Source organism: Podarcis erhardii (assembly GCF_964252035.2).
Source record: "Podarcis erhardii genome assembly, chromosome: 1".
Taxonomy (NCBI): domain Eukaryota; kingdom Metazoa; phylum Chordata; class Lepidosauria; order Squamata; family Lacertidae; genus Podarcis; species Podarcis erhardii.
In genome coordinates, this window is record NC_138497.1 from 59,625,149 (window position 1) to 59,644,424 (window position 19,276).

At 41.5% G+C, this 19,276-nt stretch overlaps 1 protein-coding gene across 2 annotated transcripts; it reads left to right on the top strand.

Annotated features, from left to right (window-relative positions):
• The first annotated feature begins 1,409 nt into the window (after positions 1–1,409).
• Positions 1,410–9,326, top strand: LTO1 (LTO1 maturation factor of ABCE1). 2 transcript variants are annotated; one of them, XM_081836573.1, is made up of 5 exons: positions 1,410–1,553; positions 4,178–4,283; positions 4,605–4,675; positions 6,879–6,996; positions 7,618–9,326. In XM_081836573.1, exons 1-5 carry the CDS (start codon positions 1,495–1,497, stop codon positions 7,684–7,686), a joined length of 423 nt encoding a protein of 140 aa, XP_081692699.1. In that variant the 5' UTR covers positions 1,410–1,494; the 3' UTR covers positions 7,687–9,326. The 2 variants fall into 2 exon arrangements, with proteins under 2 accessions (XP_081692699.1, XP_081692700.1); XM_081836574.1 differs by having other exon boundaries at positions 4,178–4,263.
• The last annotated feature ends 9,950 nt before the right edge of the window (positions 9,327–19,276 follow it).

Genomic DNA, 19,276 nt, shown 5'->3' on the forward strand with positions numbered 1-19,276 from the left:
CCTTGGGGCAACATAGAAAATGGCTTTATACAGAGTTAGGTCCATCTTGCTGTCTACACTGATTGGAAACAGCTTTCTGGAATTTCAGACAGAGAACATTCCCAACTCTAACTGGGGCATTCTGCGTGCAAGACAGATGCTGTAGTACGGACCTATGGCCCTTTCCCAATACTCAATGAATACCAACCATTTCATTTTGATTGTTTTTTCGTATGCAAATATAGTTTGTAAGTTTGTTTGTTTACAAAAAAATTGTTAATTAACACTTTCCCGTTCAGGCATCAAAGCCAGTATCTTGTACTTCTTGGTACGTGTTGCTTGCATCTAGGTAGGAGGTTGCAAGGAAAATCAACTAAATTGGACCTTGCTCTTTGCTCAGTGTCACCCTGTGAAAGTTACTAGTTCTCCCAGTTTCCCCATAAACAATGTGTTTTAGCAGCTGAAATGACTGTTTACAGAAGGAAATTTTGACTGATAACTTTGGATGGAATTGCTCTGTTGTTTCAGCAGGGAAGATTAGATGGATGTCTCAGCGCTGCACTTGAATGACCATGTCTGGGTCTCTCAGTACTTGAAAAACTGCTCAAAAATTGTCCATAATCTTTGTCAATTTTTAACCAGCCAAGAAAAGAAAAAGAACTCATACATTTCACTATAGAATATTTCTAATCCATCACTCTCAGATACTTCCAAAGTATTATACTCTAACCACAGCAACCCTGCCAGGGTAGTAGAACACAATAAAAGACACCAATGCAGTTCAAAATGCCGCAATTTGTTTTCGCATTTTGTGCCATTTTTGAAAGAGCAAATACATGCATGAATATTGGTAGCACAAAATTTTAACCAACCACAGATGAGAAGAGGCTTGCGGTTTTTGTTGTTTTGTTTAGAAAGGGGAATTTGTGCAAAACTCAATTAAACCAAATGCAACATATGTAATTTCTAAAAATAAAAATGTGTCGGATAGTTCTCAATAAACTCGAGCAGTACGATAATTAAATTGCAATGTCTCATATTATATATCAGAGAAAAAGAACTCCGTAAAACAGAAAGTTTGCCTCCTTCCTTGCGCGTCACGTGTGAAAACGCTCGACGCGTCACACCGAAAGGGGAAGCCCTTATCCTCGTGATAAACAGCAGTCAAAGGCGGCGCGCTCAGATTCAGCTTCTCTTAAAGAGACGAGGCGTTTTCGCAAAGAATACCGGCGCCCTCTAGCGGCTGACCTGGGAAGGAGCAAAGAAACGCGGCGCTTGAGGAAAACGGCCCCAAACTACACCCTGAGGGCGACGCTCCATCCAGTCGGCATGTGACGTCACGAGGGAAAGCCCGAGTCCCCCCTCCTCCAATCCATCTCCATCTTTGGAGCATGCGCGACGAGGGCGATCGCGTTTGGCCCCGCCGGCTTGCCGTCCGTTGCCCCCTTACGTCACTGCACGGTGAAAGAACCAGTCGGTGGTTGGGAGCCGGTGAGGCAGGATCCGTCGTAGGCCATGGAGGCTGACGCGGGCGGGTCGGACGCCTTCGATACCATCATCATGGCGGAGACGAGGTAGGGCCGGGTTGTGTTCTTCGCGGGGAGCTTGGCCCGCTTCCTTCGCCTCCGCAGCGGGCAGAGAGGCGCGGCGTCCCTGGGGCCTCCCGCTTCCTGGGGCCCGTTGGACTCCTTGATGAGGCTTGCGGCTCTGAGCCTGGCTTTATAGGCCCCTCGGGGAGCTTTCGCCTTGAGAGATCTGGGCCCAAACTCGGCCCCCTAGAAAGAGGCCTTCGGTCCATCTCGCCCAGCATCCTGTTCTCACAGCGGCCAAGCAGCATCCAAGCTCCCCTGCAGTGGTTTCCAGCAACCGGCCTTCGGAAGCATTGCTGCCTCGCAGCTGCGTCCATCGACAGCCCTCTCTCCTCCCATCCATTTGTCTAGTCCTCTTTGGAAGCCCATCGCTGCCTTCTGGGAGCGAGTTCCGTGGTTTGAGGAGGTGCTTTCTTTTGCCCCTCCTGAAACTTCCAACATTCAGCTTCGTTGGCTGCCCACGAAGTCTAGTGTTATATGAGAGAGTATAGAATGTCATAAACTTATATTATGCCCCCTGTGGCTGCTGTCATTTTAACACCTGTGTGTTAGAAATGCAGTTTCTCATCCTCCCAGAGATGCAATACGAGAGGAAAGTTTAACATGCTAGATTTCTGCCTGTTGTGTCACTGTTAAAAATATGAGATTGCACAGAGAATGATGGGGTGGCGGTGGTTCTGTCTCTCTCTCTCTCTCTCTCTCTCTCTCTCTCTCACACACACACACACACAGAGAGAGAGAGAGAGAGAGAGAGAGAGAGATCCAAGCTCATGGGTAGGCCTGGCCAGTTTTTACTTTTCCTCCATTCTCTAGTCTGTAAAATAAGAGTAAATGTGACCTGCCTTAGAAGGGCAGTTCTGTGTGATTGTATTGTTTCTTTTCACTTTAATGTTGTATTTGCTTCCCCTAGAACCCTAATGAGAATAGTAGCTTTTACAAAGTATGTTCATATTCACTAGCGTTAAGAGCACTAGGCTAGTCAGTCAAGTTTCACTGTATGACCATATATCAATAAAATTGTAATGCATATATTCTGGCTCATCGTCATCACTTTATTTATATGCTGCCATTCTATAGTTAAAACAATGCTCAAGGCGACTTACAGCATGAAACCAATTATGTGAATGCAAACATAGCAAAAGTAAGTAAATGATACATATAAAACACATTAAAAAGTACACAACCAGATTGAAACAATTTCCACATAAATCATAAGATCTAAAAGTAGAGATACTCCCCAAACAAATAACAGCAGCAACAACAAAGACCCCGCCCCTAAATAATACTCCAGCCCAAGAGTCTGTTCCGCAGCCTCATCTTTTGCAGCTTTTTGCAGAGTCAGGGCCCTGCTCTGTCAGGCCAGATGGGAAAAGACCTGGAAGGCTGGTCTTCCAGTACTCACAGGCTCATATCTGCCATACCAGTTTATCTGCCTTACGACTTAGAAAATTTAAATCTATAAAACCATTTAGAACCTTGGCAGCTTGAACACTTTTTGGGTGACCTGAATCAGTTTGGGCTAAAAGTGCAACCCTGTCGCCTAAAGAGCATCTAACAGCTTTAGAACATAGCATGGTATAACTTCAACCACCTCTCTGCCCATGGACAAGTACTTTCAAAGTGTGGGAAATTAGTAAAGTGCCTATGCATTACCATAGACTCAACACCACCTAAAATAAATACTTGACTTAAACTAAGGGAATTCAGTTGCAATATAATTTGCTTGCTGGGGGAACTGCTTCAAAGAAGCTTAAGATGACTTTCTAGAAGTATGGCTTGCTGCTGGATCGCCTTGAAGCTCTTTTTCCAGAAGTTCTGTCCTGTCCTTAGGTTTTATGAATACAACAGAATATGAGTTCTTGTTGTTGTTTAGTCGTGTCCAACTCTTCGTGACCCCCTGGACCAGAGCATCCCAGACACTCCTGTCTTCCACTGCCTCCTGCAGTTTGGTCAAACTCATGTTTGTAGCTTCGAGAACACTGTCCAACCATCTCGTCCTCTGTCATCCCCTTCTCCTTGTGCCCTCCATCTTTCCCAACATCAGGGTCTTTTCCAGGGAGTCTTCTCTTCTCATGAGGTGGCCAAAGTATTGGAGCCTCAGCTTCAGGATCTGTCCTTCCAGTGAGCGTTGCCGTGGCGAAGGGGCTTGAATAACTCAGAGAAGCTATGAGCTATGCTGTGCAGGGCCACCCAAGATGGACAGGTCATAGTGGAGAGTTTTGACCAAACGTGATCCACCTGGAGTAGGAACTGGCAAGCCACTCCAGTATCCCTGCCAAGAAAACTCCATGGACAAAGACAATAAGTTCTTACTTTGGGGGGGGGGACCCATATAGCTAGATGGCTTTACTTAACTGTATAACTTTATTTTCTTATTTGCCTTATTTGTATGCCACCCAGTAAAAAGTATGTAGCACTAAGATGATGTAGCGAAATTTGGTCATCCTTGAAGAAATCAACTGCACATAGTTAATCCCATTGAAGCCGGTTGACACTCAGTGGGACTCCTTTTGAAGTTAACATGCATAGGATAGAGCTGTTAGCCTCCAAGGTGCAAGCACTTTTTCGCTGCTTCAGCCTAACGGCTCTTTCAAAATCTTTCATTTCAGATTTCATGGCGAAGGCTATCAGGAAGGATATGCCGAAGGAACACATGCCGGACTCCTTGAAGGAAGGCAATATGGCATACAACAAGGTGCAAAGACTGGTTTAGAAGTATGTGTTAAAAAATAAAATGAGCATTTTGATCAAAAGAAGCAACATGACAATCTATGTTTCTTGGGGCCTGAATGTATATTCATCTATAAAGTGAGCATCACTGTTTCTGCTGTTCTGTTACTGGACATATCCAAGTTCCATGCAAAATTCATATTGTAGTAACAATCCTAGATTCAAACAGGTTCGTTTAGGCTTCATTCTTAAGTATGTTTACATGGAAGTAAGTCCCGTTAAATACATATCTGAGATTTTCTTAAATGAAAAAAAACATAATTGGCATAACAAGGAAAATTAAATGATCTCTTTCCAAATTTGTAGATTGGATCATATCTTGGTTTTGCAATGACATGGCAGAAATTGCTTCATAAAGGCTCTGATGAGAAAAACAGGTAGGTTTTAAAAAATAAAGCCAGCGTATCATGCATTGGTTCTCTTTGTTTCCTTCAGATTAAAAAGAGAAAGAGAGAGAGCGAGAGAGCAGATAATATCACAGTAGAAGGAAGAGAGAGAACGTAACACCATAAGACCATAACACCAACAATAAAATAACTGGGGAGGTAGCAGCGCTGGTCACTAAGAGTGACCTGGATTTAAGCATCAAATATCTATTAATTTTATTTCATGAAATTTATACACTGCTTGGTTGTGTAAAAAAACACACCCTCAAAACATTTTACAAAAAGATAGAACCATAAAGTGAGGGGGAAATTACAATATATTAAAACATACAAGAAGTTAAAATACTAAAACGGTTTAAAATTCACATCAGCTTTTCTAAGCAACTGGGTAGGCTTGAGTAAACAAGAACATTTTTAGCTGGCGCCAAAAATAATACAGTTCCAAAGTGTAGATGCTACCACACTAAGTGATTGGGTTTTGACAAATGTGGAGCGAGTATTATGTGACACCTATAATATCATATCATACCAATAACTCTTAGCATAGTATCGTACATCGTACCATTTTATTTGTGTTCAGCAACATTACATCTATATCAGGATTCAGAAAACATGATTCTGGCTTTCCAAATTTAGCAATGCTCAAGCATGGTATTCGGTTGACTTTCACTGGGCAGTACAGATGTTTTTACCTTCTGAAACAAAGGGATGTAAGTTAAACCATGTGTCTCTCCTCTCTCTACCACCTCTTTATAACATGCTTTCATGCTGGTCTGGTTGGATTACCTCTGTATTTTTAAGTGTTTTGGCAATGACCACCACTAAATATCATGTGGATGCAGTTTCCATTCCTCCTTCAGATACAGAGGTGACTGTTAACTGGCAGGAATCCACTGCTAGACATTAAGAGATGAGGTCATGTGTAGGATATCAGGGTTTTTTATATATATAGACAAGCATTTCTGGGCTCGCTGCCTGGCAAATGGATGCCTCTCTGACCCAGCAAGTGCCAGACTGCTAAATAGGGATGTTTATTTAAAAGTTTTGATTGCATTGCTAGTTAGTACTCTGAAAAACAACTGAAATGTAGTATTTTTTGTGCAATGCACGGCATACATGATGTAACCTGTGGCCCTAACCCGTGTCATTTGTTCTGCTGCATTTGTTGCTGAATTGCCCTCACTAAGCATGCTGAAAACCTGTGTTTACATGAATTCTTTAAGATGTATATGAAAAAAAATTCTGAGCTAGTGTTGTTCCGCATACAGGTAGAAGATACGGGTGTGGAACATCTTTGTTCAAATTCCATTTGTTCAAGCATCTTTTTTAGTTACTGAATGTTCCCTTCTATGGAACAGGAAATAATTTAGGTTGTCATTTGATTTAAGGAATCAGTTGGTTGATTAAGCTTCTCTTGGGGGGCCCATGGGCCCATATGCAAACTGGAGAAAATGAACTCTCTTACCTATTCTGTTGGCTACAGTAGAATGCTTACTTCAAACCTGTTTTCAGTGGAGAGGAGACCCTATGAATGCTAGGGAAGGCTGCCGTGTATGCTTGTGCGCCCATGGGCACCATGTTGTGAGCACAAGCAGGAGGGCTTTTTCTGACTTCAGCCAAGATCCTGTGCAAAAAAGACAAAATGGAAATGCAGACATATTTGCAAAGCATTGCACTGGAGGTGAGGAAGGGTACTCTCTTCACACATTCAATTTGAATGTCCAAAGTGTGCTACTGTCTATATATGTTTTGAAGATATTTCAGAAAAACAGGTTTTCAAATGAATTACTACGTATAATTCTAGGGTAGCATGGCTGCATCTCATGCTGGTCTAATAAGGGGGGCAAAAAGAAATTCTGTGGATTGGTCAAATGGCAAGGCTCCTCTGTTGCAATCCCTCAGAAAGAGGCAGTGCTAGTCTGGGTATCACAGTCCTGACTTGCGTGATTTGCCTTTCCAGGTATTATTGATGCCAAGGCATAAGGGGCCATTGTCAAAGTGGGTCCCACATCTCAGTGGTAGATATTTGTGAACATAACTTTGCTTTTTGTGAGTTGTCCATCTTGGTGGTATGATGCTGAAATGAATAACAGTAGCAGAATACATTTGAAGGGATTGTGTGACCAAAGTCTGCCTTTCAAAACATCAAATTATTAAATACTGTTTGTAAAATAAAATGGTCTTATTTTTTCAGTAAAAAGATAAAAGCTCTAGAGTCATTAATAGAGATGATTCGGACATTTCCTTGTGAGGATCCAGCCTATGAAAAACTTCAGGAAGACCTGGAGAAAATCAGAGGACGGTTTAAACAGGTTAGAAACCGATTTTAGTGTTGGAATAAAAGGAATATTCATTTCAGCTGTATTCAAATTGTATGCTATTCCCATGGAATAATAATGTAATCATCATAGCTGATATCCAGTGTTGCATGAGCAGACCCGCCCCCCTGTTTCCCACCCCCCTCCATACCTTCCCATGTCTCCCAAAATCTGCTTTGGAGAATATGGAACAGATTTTGGAGGTGTGCAGGGTGCTGTAGTTCAGAGGGAAAGAGAGGAAAGTCCCACTGCACGTGCAAAAAGCCATTCCTGAAGCGTACGGACACAGTAAGATTAGTGCTTTTTGTCAGGGGGCACTCAAGGGGCGCACAGTACTGGCACATCTTTTGTTGCTGTTAAAAAATGTGGCCCTTACCGTAACAACATGGTGAGTACCGGCACCTATTTTTCTAGGGGGGGGGGGAACACTGAGTAAGATGTCACCCAGTGTAACTTAACTAACAGGTAATATCCAACTAAATCATACTAAGTAAGCTTAGGTTCATTGGCTTTAATGGATCTGTTCTGAGTGTGACTAATAATGTATATCACTTGAGGATAATGCATAGTATAACTATAAAAACCATTGCTTACAATTTCTGTTTTTCATTTTAGGTTTGTTCATTGCTGCATATTCCTTCTAGTGTTAGACTTGGTGCTGAAGGATCTGCACTTACATTCTGAAAAGGACCACAAATGGAGAAAAGAACTTCCATCAGGCTACTAAAGAAGTGGTGAAATCTTGAGTGGAGAAAATGAGGCTAGAAATTAATATTGGAAATTGGACTACAACACAGTGGCTTGTTAATATACTGGTGTCATTTTATTGAGTAGGTAACTTTGAAATGACTTCAGATACTTTGATCTGAAACACTTTCTTGTAAACACTTTCAAAATTTCATTTGTAAACCTGACATTCTCCTGGCAATGTGTGTAAAGATATATTGCACTATATTAGTGCAAGAAATGCAGCAACCTAATCTGTAAAACAGATGTTATCCGTATATGTAGTTGTGTCCCCATCCCCGCATGCTGTGCAGTCTCAGCTGATATTACTATAGTGATATAGTTCACAGATGAAAGCATACTTTTTAATAGATATCTGACCTGCTGGCCCTCAAAGAATGTTTCATTCCAAAACACCACTTTTCCTTTGAAATATCTCACACACTGAGATAAGAAATATCTTCAGTACTGAGATGTGGAAATGACTTAGCCTGGCTTTAATACATTTTCTAGAAAATACAATTAGACTCTCATCAAAATAAGGAAACAGAAGTGGGAGCCTTTGCAGAACATTTCAAGTGCCTTTGTGGGCCAGTACACACACCCCTGCCCTGGCTGCAGTTCTTTAAGCTTTTTAAAGGATCCATTTGGGAAGGGAACAAATTGGCCCAGTGTACCCCTTTTCCTCCTACCAGTGTCCTTAACTGGTTGCAGTTAAGGGTAAGTAAAGTAAGTACCAGTTTAACTCTCGGCTCTAGCTAGGAAAATCTATTTCTTCACTCTGTTCTTTGTTGCCACATTACTTGACAACATGAGACCAGCAGTTAAAGGAAGTTGGATGGTTTGCTTTCGAAAACCAGTGTTTCCTTGCAGTTTTTGGGATTCCCACTGACAGTGTTGTCTCTTTCTGCCCTACCCATTTTTAATCTCAGCATCTCTGCACTTGGAATATTCACTTTTTAAATGGAGGGGGTGATATTCCTGGTGCCTATGAACATGATTATGTAATAACTAACTCAGTTTAGGTGTGATTTCCCCCCCAACTCAGTTTAGGTGTGATTCCCCCCAAAACAACAACAACAAAACCCATGCATGTTTGCTGGGGACAGGGCAAATAAGAAGCTGACCCATAGCTCTGGTTTCCCCCTGTTATCTTGCTCTATATACATGTGCTGCATCCATGCAAGGATCCTTTCTGTTTAAGCTACCAAATAGATCTCCGTAAGCAAGCCGCTAGTTTAGGGCCACCTAGTGGGAAAAGTAAATATATCATCTAGAAAATAAAGATGTAAAACTGCTTTTGTGTTTCACTGGAAATTCCAAAGGCGGTTGATAATTTCCCAAGAGATCCTTTTTTCATATATAGACATGTAATCCTCAAAACCTAACCTCCAAAATGAATGGAACGTTGTATGCTTAAACTGCTTTGGGAAAATAAAATACTGAAATAAAATATTGTTCGTAATGCTGATCGTGGAACTTAAATGTACTGCATGAGATGGTCACATCCACAGCCTGTTTTGTATTGTGTTCCCTGTCTGGTGTTAGATGTCATTTTGGAATATCCTTTTCTTTGTATTAAAATCTTTTTCTTCATATTCTCTCTTGTGGCAGTCCAGTTCACTATCTAAACTGCAGACTCATGAGAATTTATTAACCCACTTAATTTAGTTGGATTTTTGTGAGGGGACACAAATTAGCTAAAATAAACTAATGTGGGAACACAGTGAAGGGGGAGGAGTCTCTAGCAAGGGGACCAGAAGTAATTTAGCTAAATGCCCCATTAAGTAAAATTGAGAAAAACAGTATACATAAGCCCTCTTCAAAAGTTACAATACGCTAACGCAACCAGGTTGTAGGCTGGTAGCATGTTTGCTTTCTCCCACTCCATCACCAGTCTTAATTTTCCAATTCACAGAGGCTCCCCCATCACTACCTGTTTTAAAATCCTGATTTTTCTAGGGTTCTAAACCACATGGGAATCCTCCACAGGTACAAAAGGTTCACCACTACAGAGGCTTACCAGCTCTGAGTAGGAAAGCAATGAAAATGGCAATGGGGGAATGGAGCTAGAGCATTTGTTCATGTGTTTACATTTACCTAATTATAATGGCTGAGGAGGGTGAAATAATATTGCAGATTTGCAGTCAAGGACATGGATCTAGCCAGTGTTCAGAGTTGATGGGCTTTAGAGCCCACAAACAACATGTTGCCCTTTCCCAACCTAGCTAGATGTGCACCAGTAGAACTGCAACCTCCTTTGCCTCACCCTTGCCACTCTGGAGATGCTCCAACCCCACATGAGAATATTTTTGGCTGGTGCAACTGACTGATGTGGGGAGGAAGAGACAAACAAGTTCCTTTGTCTGAGTGACTTTCCAGTTGCACATTTCTGAATCCAAGCATGTATGTGTGCAGTAACAGACAGGCCATTTGTTGCCCAGAGATTTAATTTTCAGTTTTATAAAATATGCTTGGCTAAAATACCTTGCATTATATATGGCAGCTATCTCTTTTTTTTTTCTAGAAATGGCCAACTGCAGAGACTTCTCTGCCTCCTTGACAGAAATCTCTATTGCTTCAACAGGTGAGAAGGGACTATAGGTTGGAGCACCAACATGAGAGGGCTTAGAAGGGATCCTCTGGCAGTTCCTTCCCCCACCTAATCAGGACCACTATACCAGAAGAAGATCATCAGTTTATTAAATCTGATGGTTTGATTTATCTTGTAGGGCTGATAAATGCACACACCCATTTTGGAAATAACAAGGTACAAATTGACACGTTTATTGATTTAAATTTATTAAATTTATATACCGTACTGCCCTTCATCCGAGGATCACAGTTTATTTGTAACTTTAAAGTTATTTCCAAAATGATTCGTGTGCAATTTATCCATTAAGAGTTAATTTGCATATGGATTTCTGTCTAGAGACATTTGTTGAGTTCCTCTGCTTCGGAAGTTAGCCACTGAGACTTTTACATTAGATTAATTTTTGTTAAGAGCCAATGACTGTGTATGTAAAAATCTTTGGTGACCTCCTTATTGTCCAGCTGTATAGTGTGTACCTTTGGAGGAATGGTTGTAAATTAGCAACAAATCCACCTGCCCCCTAATATTACAGACTAGCTTAGGAAAGGTGTTGATTCCTTTATATGGGATCTGGTTTACACAAAGGAGATTAGATTAATCTCGGTTTGCAAGGTTTTTGAAACCTAAGATCCATAAACTCTTTTATGTCTACGCCTATTGTTCTCGGTACTACCAAATTAAATATACACCATGCCAAGTGTGGAATGTCTCTTTCTAGGCGGCAGCTTTTAAGGTGAAGATTTAATTATATCAAAGACTCTACACTTAGGAGTAACACAACCTGGACCATTAAAATATATAAGAAAATGTCTCCCTTGTACAAGATATTACACTCATGTTTGACACAGACAAAAATGACCCTTGTGCTTTGATCCTAAGTAGAATGCTGCCTTTTATGTTTCCTTGTCTGCAACCCATTCTGCCAATTAGTTAATTTGATTATTTAAAAAATGCTTAGAGCAGAATAGCTTGAGGTTTAGAAGACTTTAAACGTTGTTAATGCCACTTGGCTTGATGGTCCTTTTGACTATTAGTTAGAATGCCATGTGAACTTTCCTTGCAGGGATGTATGCCTATACAGTTGGCAAAGCAGTCAAACCAAAGATCACAAAAATATTAGTAAATAAATGCATTAATATGTAAAGGGTGACCCTAGGCAGAAGGGGGGGGCATTTTCAGCCCAAGGGCTGCATTCCTTCATGGGCAGCCTTCTGGGGATTATGGCTGGACACACGCCACTCACCATCCATGCAAGCAAGATAATGTTACAGTTCCAGGACCTCGGAAGGGGACACTGGGAGGATTGCGTTCAGCCCCTAGGCTTGAGGTTTCCCACCCCCGTGTATTTACCATAAACCACTGAGGTCAATGGAGCTTTTCCACAGGTATATGTGTATGATTGCAGCCTATAAGGGGGGGGGGGTGTAATTTTCGGTATTATAAGTTAAATAACTTCAATAGCTTTCATGAGTGCAAATATAATAGGACCTTAAAGCAATTTTGCCCAAGTGCAGCTTCATTGCTCACATTCCTTAAAACGGACCATTAATTAATTTTAATATTTTTTTTACCACTTATATCCTGCCAAAGTAGCTCAGTCCTGCCCTCAAGAGTGTTTATAACATTAAAAACACACAGCCGACATCTATAGAAATAACCATCCATGGTAGCTGCAAAAAACAACAACACCTCACCCCAAAATGAATAAAATCACAATTTTTGGGTGAGTTACACATATTGATTTCAGTGGGACCTAAGGGTGAGATATTTATTTCATTTAAAAGCCTTCTAACCCACCACTCCTGACAATGAGTCTAGGGCAGAACATTGTGTCCCCTTTTAACATAAACCTCTAGACCAGTGGTTCCCAACCTCTTTTTTTTGGCCATGCCCCACCTCAGCATCTCTAAAATCCTGATGCCCACCCCCCGACATAATTCTTATTTTTCAAAAAGTGAACTATTCATGTGGAGGAAGCCTAAAAGGCCATTAGCTGTTTACAACTCATTCTCAAATTGCCCCCCTTAAAAATTGCCCTCCTGTGGGGCGTGTGCCCCACGTTGGGAACCATGGCTCTGGACCTTTTGCATATGGATGTATGAGGGGTGGCAATATTCTGCTCACTTATTCACTAACAGCATAGTCCTATGTATGTTTACTGAGAAGTGAGTCCTCCTATGTCAGGGGTCAGCAGCCTTTTTCAGCCGTGGGCCAGTCCAGTGTCCCTCAGACGATGTGGGAGGCCGGACTATATTTTGAAAAATAATATGAACAAATTCCTATGCCCCACAAATAACCCAGAGATGCATTTTAAATAAAAGGATACAACCACTTGACAAAGCCACTTGACAAAGCACTTCATACTTGAATGAATTATTTGTGGTTTACTTTGGCTTCATTTTAATTAAATTTAACTACCTGCATTTAGGGGTGCTCTGCTTGTCTTGTTGCTGCATACAGTCTGCGCTTACCCCAAATAATGAAGAATGGTCAGGGATGATGGCTGCTGTAGTCCAGCACTCTCTGGAGGGCACAAAGAAAATTCCCCCAACCAACTTTAAATGAATGGAGAACATTCTCCCTCATAGTTTAAAGAATCCAGTAGATCTGGAGGTTGAGTTCAGTGAATTCCTTCCCCAAGAGCATTTGTTCTCTGAGGCCAATTCCTGCCTCCTGAATTCCGGAGTTTAAACTGTGAGGGTACATTCCTTGTAGTTCAAAGGGCTGTGGGGGTAAATCAGATAAGCATAAGAGATCTCTGGGCATCATTTGAATACCAGTAAGAGCAGAGAGCCAATCTTGGAGACGTTCTTCGTATCTGGTTTTGGGGCTATTAATTTTTCACATAGTAGTCCAGGCAGGAAGCAAACATCAGGGGAGTGATATGATTGCTGCAGTTTTTATTTCATGATTATTTTTAAACAGCAGCAAATAAAAATATTCAGGATGACCAGAAGAATACAAGATAAACAATTTGTAGAAATTATGAGAAATTATGAGAAATGAGGGAACAGTTTAAAGGCCAGAAATAAGGTATATGAGTTTGCAGTATACCACTTAGAACAGTTGTGGGCTGCCCCTCGAAGAATTCTGGGAACAGCAGTTTGTTAAGGGTGCTGAGAGTTGTTAGGAGACCCCACGGGTGGCGCTGTGGTCTAAACCACTGAGCCTAGGGCTTGCCGATCGGAAGGTCGCGGTTCGAATCCCCATGACAGGGTGAGCTCCCGTTGCTCGGTCCCTGCTTCTGCCAACCTAGCAGTTCAAAAGCACGTCAAAGTGCAAGTAGATAAATAGGTACCGCTCTGGCGGGAAGGTAAACGGCGGTTCCGTGCGCTGCTCTGGTTACGCCAGAAGCGACTTAGTCATGCTGGCCACATGACCTGGAAAAACTGTCTGCGGACAAACGTCGGCTCCTTCAGCCAGAAAAACAAGATGAGCGCCGCAACCCCAGAATCGTTCGCGACTGGACTTAATTGTCAGGGGTCCTTTACCTTTTTTTATTCCCCTCACAAAGCTACAATTCCCAGATAAGAGGGATTGACTGTTAACATACAGTGGTACCTCGGCTTAAGAACTTAATTCGTTCTGGAGGTCCGTTCTTAACCTGAAGCTTCTTAACCTGAGGTACCACTTTAGCTAATGGGGCCTCCTGCTGCCGCCGCACCACCACCGTGCAATTTCTGTTCTCATCCTGAAGTAAAGGTACTATTTCTGGGTTAGTGGAGTCTGTAACCTGAAGAGTCTGTAAACCGAGGCACCACTGTACTCTGGGAAATCCAGGTTTGGTGGGGGGTGTCTCCTAGCAATTTTAAGCAGATCCCAGCATTTTTGGGGGGGGGGGGAGCCTTGATTACTTCAAATAGTATGGTGCTGCTTTAAATGTAGTGTGTAGTTTCATAGTTTCAGCTCCCAACACCACCAAAATATTGGCCCAAAGCTGTTATAAGGATTGCTAGTGTGCCATATACCAAGTGTGCCTGCCACTTGTAATATGCTTATTACCAGTACTACTATTGCTTTCACCCCAATATCTTCTCAGTGTCCTCAATGCATCTTCTACCTATTTGTAGTTCTTCCTATAATGCAGAGTCCCAGGGGCACCTCAGGCAGCAGATATTGGAGGATAAGGAATGGTCCTGAGACGTTGAAGGACCAAGCTGTGTGTGTCACTAAGTTAACCTGCTGTCCTGTGGTGGAGGGTGCTATTCTATCACCAGTGTTCCGATAAAATTAAATAAACTTGTGAGGTGCCATATTGTCCTTCACTTCAGGCAACAAAATGTCTTGGTATGGTCCTGTAGATACTTGAAGTGAGAGGAAGAAATTATCAGCTAGGTAACCCTCTGTGTGTAATTAACATGCTTTTATGCTGTACAATTGTATGGTATGACATAATCAGCTAGAAATTGTCAGCAAATTAACATTAACTTTCTCAATTTGAAAACATTACAGGTGCTATGTTTGCGTGTCAAATCCATTGGGAATGTTTCTGAAAGAGTTGGATGAGAGAATTTGTATGGCCATGACCATCATTTACAAAACCACACTTCTCATAAAATGATTATGGTTCTCTAACGATAGCTTGGTTGTATGAAAACATCTTCACACAGTTTTCTTATGAATGGCAATGTCACCTGCCAATGAAAACAAACTTATCCTTTGTATACACAACTGCCTCTGAAATGAAGCGGAAGAACTCTTGAGAAATGTCAACTTCCTGTTTAGAGAATTCCTATAAACTAAAAATTATAAAGTGACGGTGAGTACAACAAACAGTGTTGCACATGTCAGCTCTCTACTTGGTATTTGTAAGGTAGAAAAAGCCTACTCTGCACTTCAAAGGAAGCTATCAAGTACAAAGTAGCCCTCAGCCTTTTAAATTTTGGGAATACCAATTTTAGACAGACTGTGCTAAAAGCAGAAATGTTACAACAACCATTTCTTATTGTTTTTAATTGTACCTGGTTTCCCATGAAGTGTTCATTTTCCTTTCCCCAAATAATGTTCCATCATGCTTCTTAACTATAAATCCTGCTTGAATACATTTTGGGAGCAGCATCTATCTTTTGTCTTGCTGAATAGAATTTAGAAGTGTTTCATACTGGGGCTCAATGATTTCATAGCAGACACAACAATTGTATTTTCAAATGGGTCTGCCTATTTTTAGGGCCCTTGTTGAGGAAAAGATTGTGCGATGCCTAGACAGCCTCCTCATCTAGCATTGGTACAAAATGGAGATCGATTGCATATGTTGTTGCTTTTCGTTGGAGCATGAGTGAGTGCTTTCTTCAAATAATCTGAAGGTATAATGAAAGTTTTAAATCTTTCGGCCCCCTCTGAATCTGGGGACTAATCAATATTGCATGGAATCTTTCTTGAATGTAGGAACTGTGAGTCAGCAGCCCTTTAATTTTTTTAGTTGGTGCTATTGTTCCAACAGCAAGCTTTACTGCTATTGTCCAGTGTTTGTCCAGCTCACGTTTACTGGACTGTGGGAACGGATTAGGGTTTCATGGCTCCCCCCTTCTTGCATAAACTCTTGATCAAAGACATTCCTTGGATGACAAAACACTGTATACTGTGTCACACAGTCCTGACCAGACTGCACGAACAGTAGTTTAAAAACACATGCCTACATTGTTCTCTAACTGGCTTTTATTTATTTTTTTCCAAAAACCCAACACAAATTTTTGTATAGGCACACTTTTTTTAAGGCCCAATTTACTATTTTTATAAGCAAATGCAGCCACATATACAATTTGGTCATGGTGAACAGCTACCAGAGAGGTAGCCCACTCCCTGAAAGTAATGCAAGACTGAATCTTTCTATTGGTCGTTGCAGTCGAGATTTGGCAATAATAGAGTAACGTGCCACCCTAATCCCTGAGCAGTGCCAAAATTGCAGGGGTTCCAGGCACTTACCAAGGGTTCATGTTTCCATTTGGCACAATAGAGACTGTGGTGTCTTTATGATATAAGGTTTATTTACACATATATACCACCTGAGTGTACGATAGAGGTATTCACAACATCAACACCACAAAAAGGGTCTTCTTTCTCCCATAGCCTTGAATTCAAACAGAAATCAAATGTTGCTCTGCTTCTGTCTCCAGTCTGCAGTTTTTTCTTCTATCCACCATCACTGCAACTCAACTATGGCTTTTCCTGCTAACTAACCACGAGCTGGTGGAGGGGCACCTCCCATTTGCCATCTCACACAGAGCCCCTTTCCTTGGGTTCCCTTAATGGACCATCACCCAGGCGATCACCTCATCAGGGAGCTAACCTGACCTCTATTTTAACACTTGCCCCCAACTCATAAACTAGAAAATAGCAACAATGGCATAACTGGTTTGTTGACATTGCCTCTCCGGCGTATCTTTTGCCCGCAAGAGCTATGCCATGTGATGCAATCTGTAAAATGTAAACACGGACCACACTTATTTTTTAAAAAAAGTTTCCGTGAGTTTATATACTCTGTTTTAAATAGGATAATATTTTATATGGTTGCATGTTCTAGAAATGCATTTTCTCCTTCATAAAAGCAAGATACTGTTATATAAAAACTGAGCCAATTCATTATGCACTTATTCTGTTTTAAGGTACGTATGGACCCTGCATTTTAGTCTGGTGATTCCCTAATGCACCTTGCAACAGATTGTGACAAAGCAAATTAACTCCTCTCTTGATGGCAGGGGCAGCAAAAGATATGCTGGAATGGGACTGGGAAGAGAATGCCTCTGGTTCTCTGGAGTTTGTTTGTTTGTTGCTACTGCTGTCCATGCAGGGTCCGTGGTGGCAAGCCTATGCAGGGGAAACAAGCTTCTCTCACTGCCCAGGAAGGATACTAGGAAGCACTGGAATTAACTGGCACCAGTTGGAAAGCATCTCCTCAGTCAGTCTGGATGGAATGCTCTTCCACGGTTATCTCTGAGAATCCAAAGAGAGGCTGCCTCTAGACTTGTGTCGCTATTTTGTAGCAGGGATTCGAGCACATGGGTTTGCACAAATAAAGTGAATTATAGGGCAATGTCTGAAGGGACACGGGTAGCGCTGTGGGTTAAATCACAGAGCCTAGGACTTGCTAATCAGAAGGTCAGCGGTTTGCATCCCCGGGACGGGGTGAGCTCCCATTGCTCAGTCCCTGCTCCTGCCAACCTAGCAGTTCAAAAGCACATCAAAGTGCAAGTAGATAAATAGGTACCGCTCCGGCGGGAAGGTAAATGGTGTTTCCGTGCGCTGCTCTGGTTCGCCAGAAGCGGCTTAGTCATGCTGGCCACATGACCTGGAAGCTGTACGCCGGCTCCCTCGGCCAATAAAGCGAGATGAGCGCCGCAACCCCAGTCGGTCACAACACTGGACCTAATGGTCAGGGGTACCTTTACCTATAGGGCATGTCCCAGACCAATAAATCTACTTAAAAAATAAAAACCACACACAACGGTCTTTTAACAATTTGGAAAGTGATTAAAAATGCATTGGATGCATCAAAAAGTGTGGGATGAATGAATTATTGACAGGAAGGTGTGTAAACACCCTGTAAGCAAATCAGGATGAATGCTCATTGCTATAGCGTGACAACAAAAATTATGGGGGGAGTTGTGAACTTTTTAATATGCTTTTACACATGCAAGACCTAAAGAGACACGTAAAAAGATTAAGTGCATTCTTCTTCTTCTGGACTTTGAAGACACTCAAACCTAGAACGCAAGGGAGGAACGTGCTAGGAGGAAGGCACACTTGGCAAATTCACACCGTGATCAACTCCCACCCAGAAACCAATGTCCCCACTGTGGAAGGACGTTTGGATCCAGAATTGGCGTCCACAGTCACTTACGGACACATTGTTAAAACCGTGTTTATGGAAGACAATCTTACTTGGCTACGATTGATTGCCGAAGATCTATCCAAATCATCCATATTCTGAAAGTTACAGTTGAATCCATATCACCAGACATATACAAATGAAAAATAAAATCAAGTACATAACAAAAACTATATTCAATCTATAAAAACTCAAGTCCAACAGAGAGCTTTAACACCTCATTTCAAACATTCATTGACCTTTCTTATAATAAACCCAAAATGTTAACATCTGATTTGCATTAATTCAGCTACCCAGATATATTAATATATTGTAAGCCCAGAAGACTTATGTGGTCCCAAACGGTGTCTTTTTGTATTGTAAGTAAATTTCTACCAATTTGGCAAAAGCTTATTTTGTCTATTTTCTGCTACTATATAGGAAATTCTGTCTTCTGATCTCACTGTTTGACACTCTTTTTTATAATTGGGCATAACAGGATTTCATAGGTAACATATTTGTGATTTATTATCTTCCGATATTTATTCACCATCTTGCACTTCCACCACATGTGAACAACCCCCCATCGCTTCTTGACATTTTCAACATAAGGGAGTGTGGCTCTTACTAATTTTATGTACCTTGGCTGGAGTACTATACCATCTTGTCATTACTATAAAATAGTTTCCTCCTTGTGCCTATGTTCAAAGAAAATTTGTGAGCCGCTTCCCGTACGTTTCTACCAAGATCTAGGTGAATACGCTCTCCTATCATTTGTGCTCACTTAATCATGCACTTTTCAATTTGTTCTGGTTCTGTTTGATATTTGAATAAAAGTTGAAATCTTTTTGCTGGCCTGTGTGTATCAGCAACATAAGACTACAGGAGTCCAGTTGTGCTAGCAGGGCTTGTTGCATTGGCTTCTGCTAGTGTTAGTTTCTGTATGTGCAATTTCTAATGCCTTATCATTCAGATACCGAACAGGAGGAAAGTCCAAATTGTTTTTAATTTTTAAGTCCAGCTGCAAGTAGTACATGCTCCACTTTCTCACACTGAAATAACGAAGACTTTTAAAAGTGCTTACCTTTGAATGGATCCCCCCTTAAGCCTACGCATGTTGCATGGCCTTGGAGGATTAAATTTGGAACTAA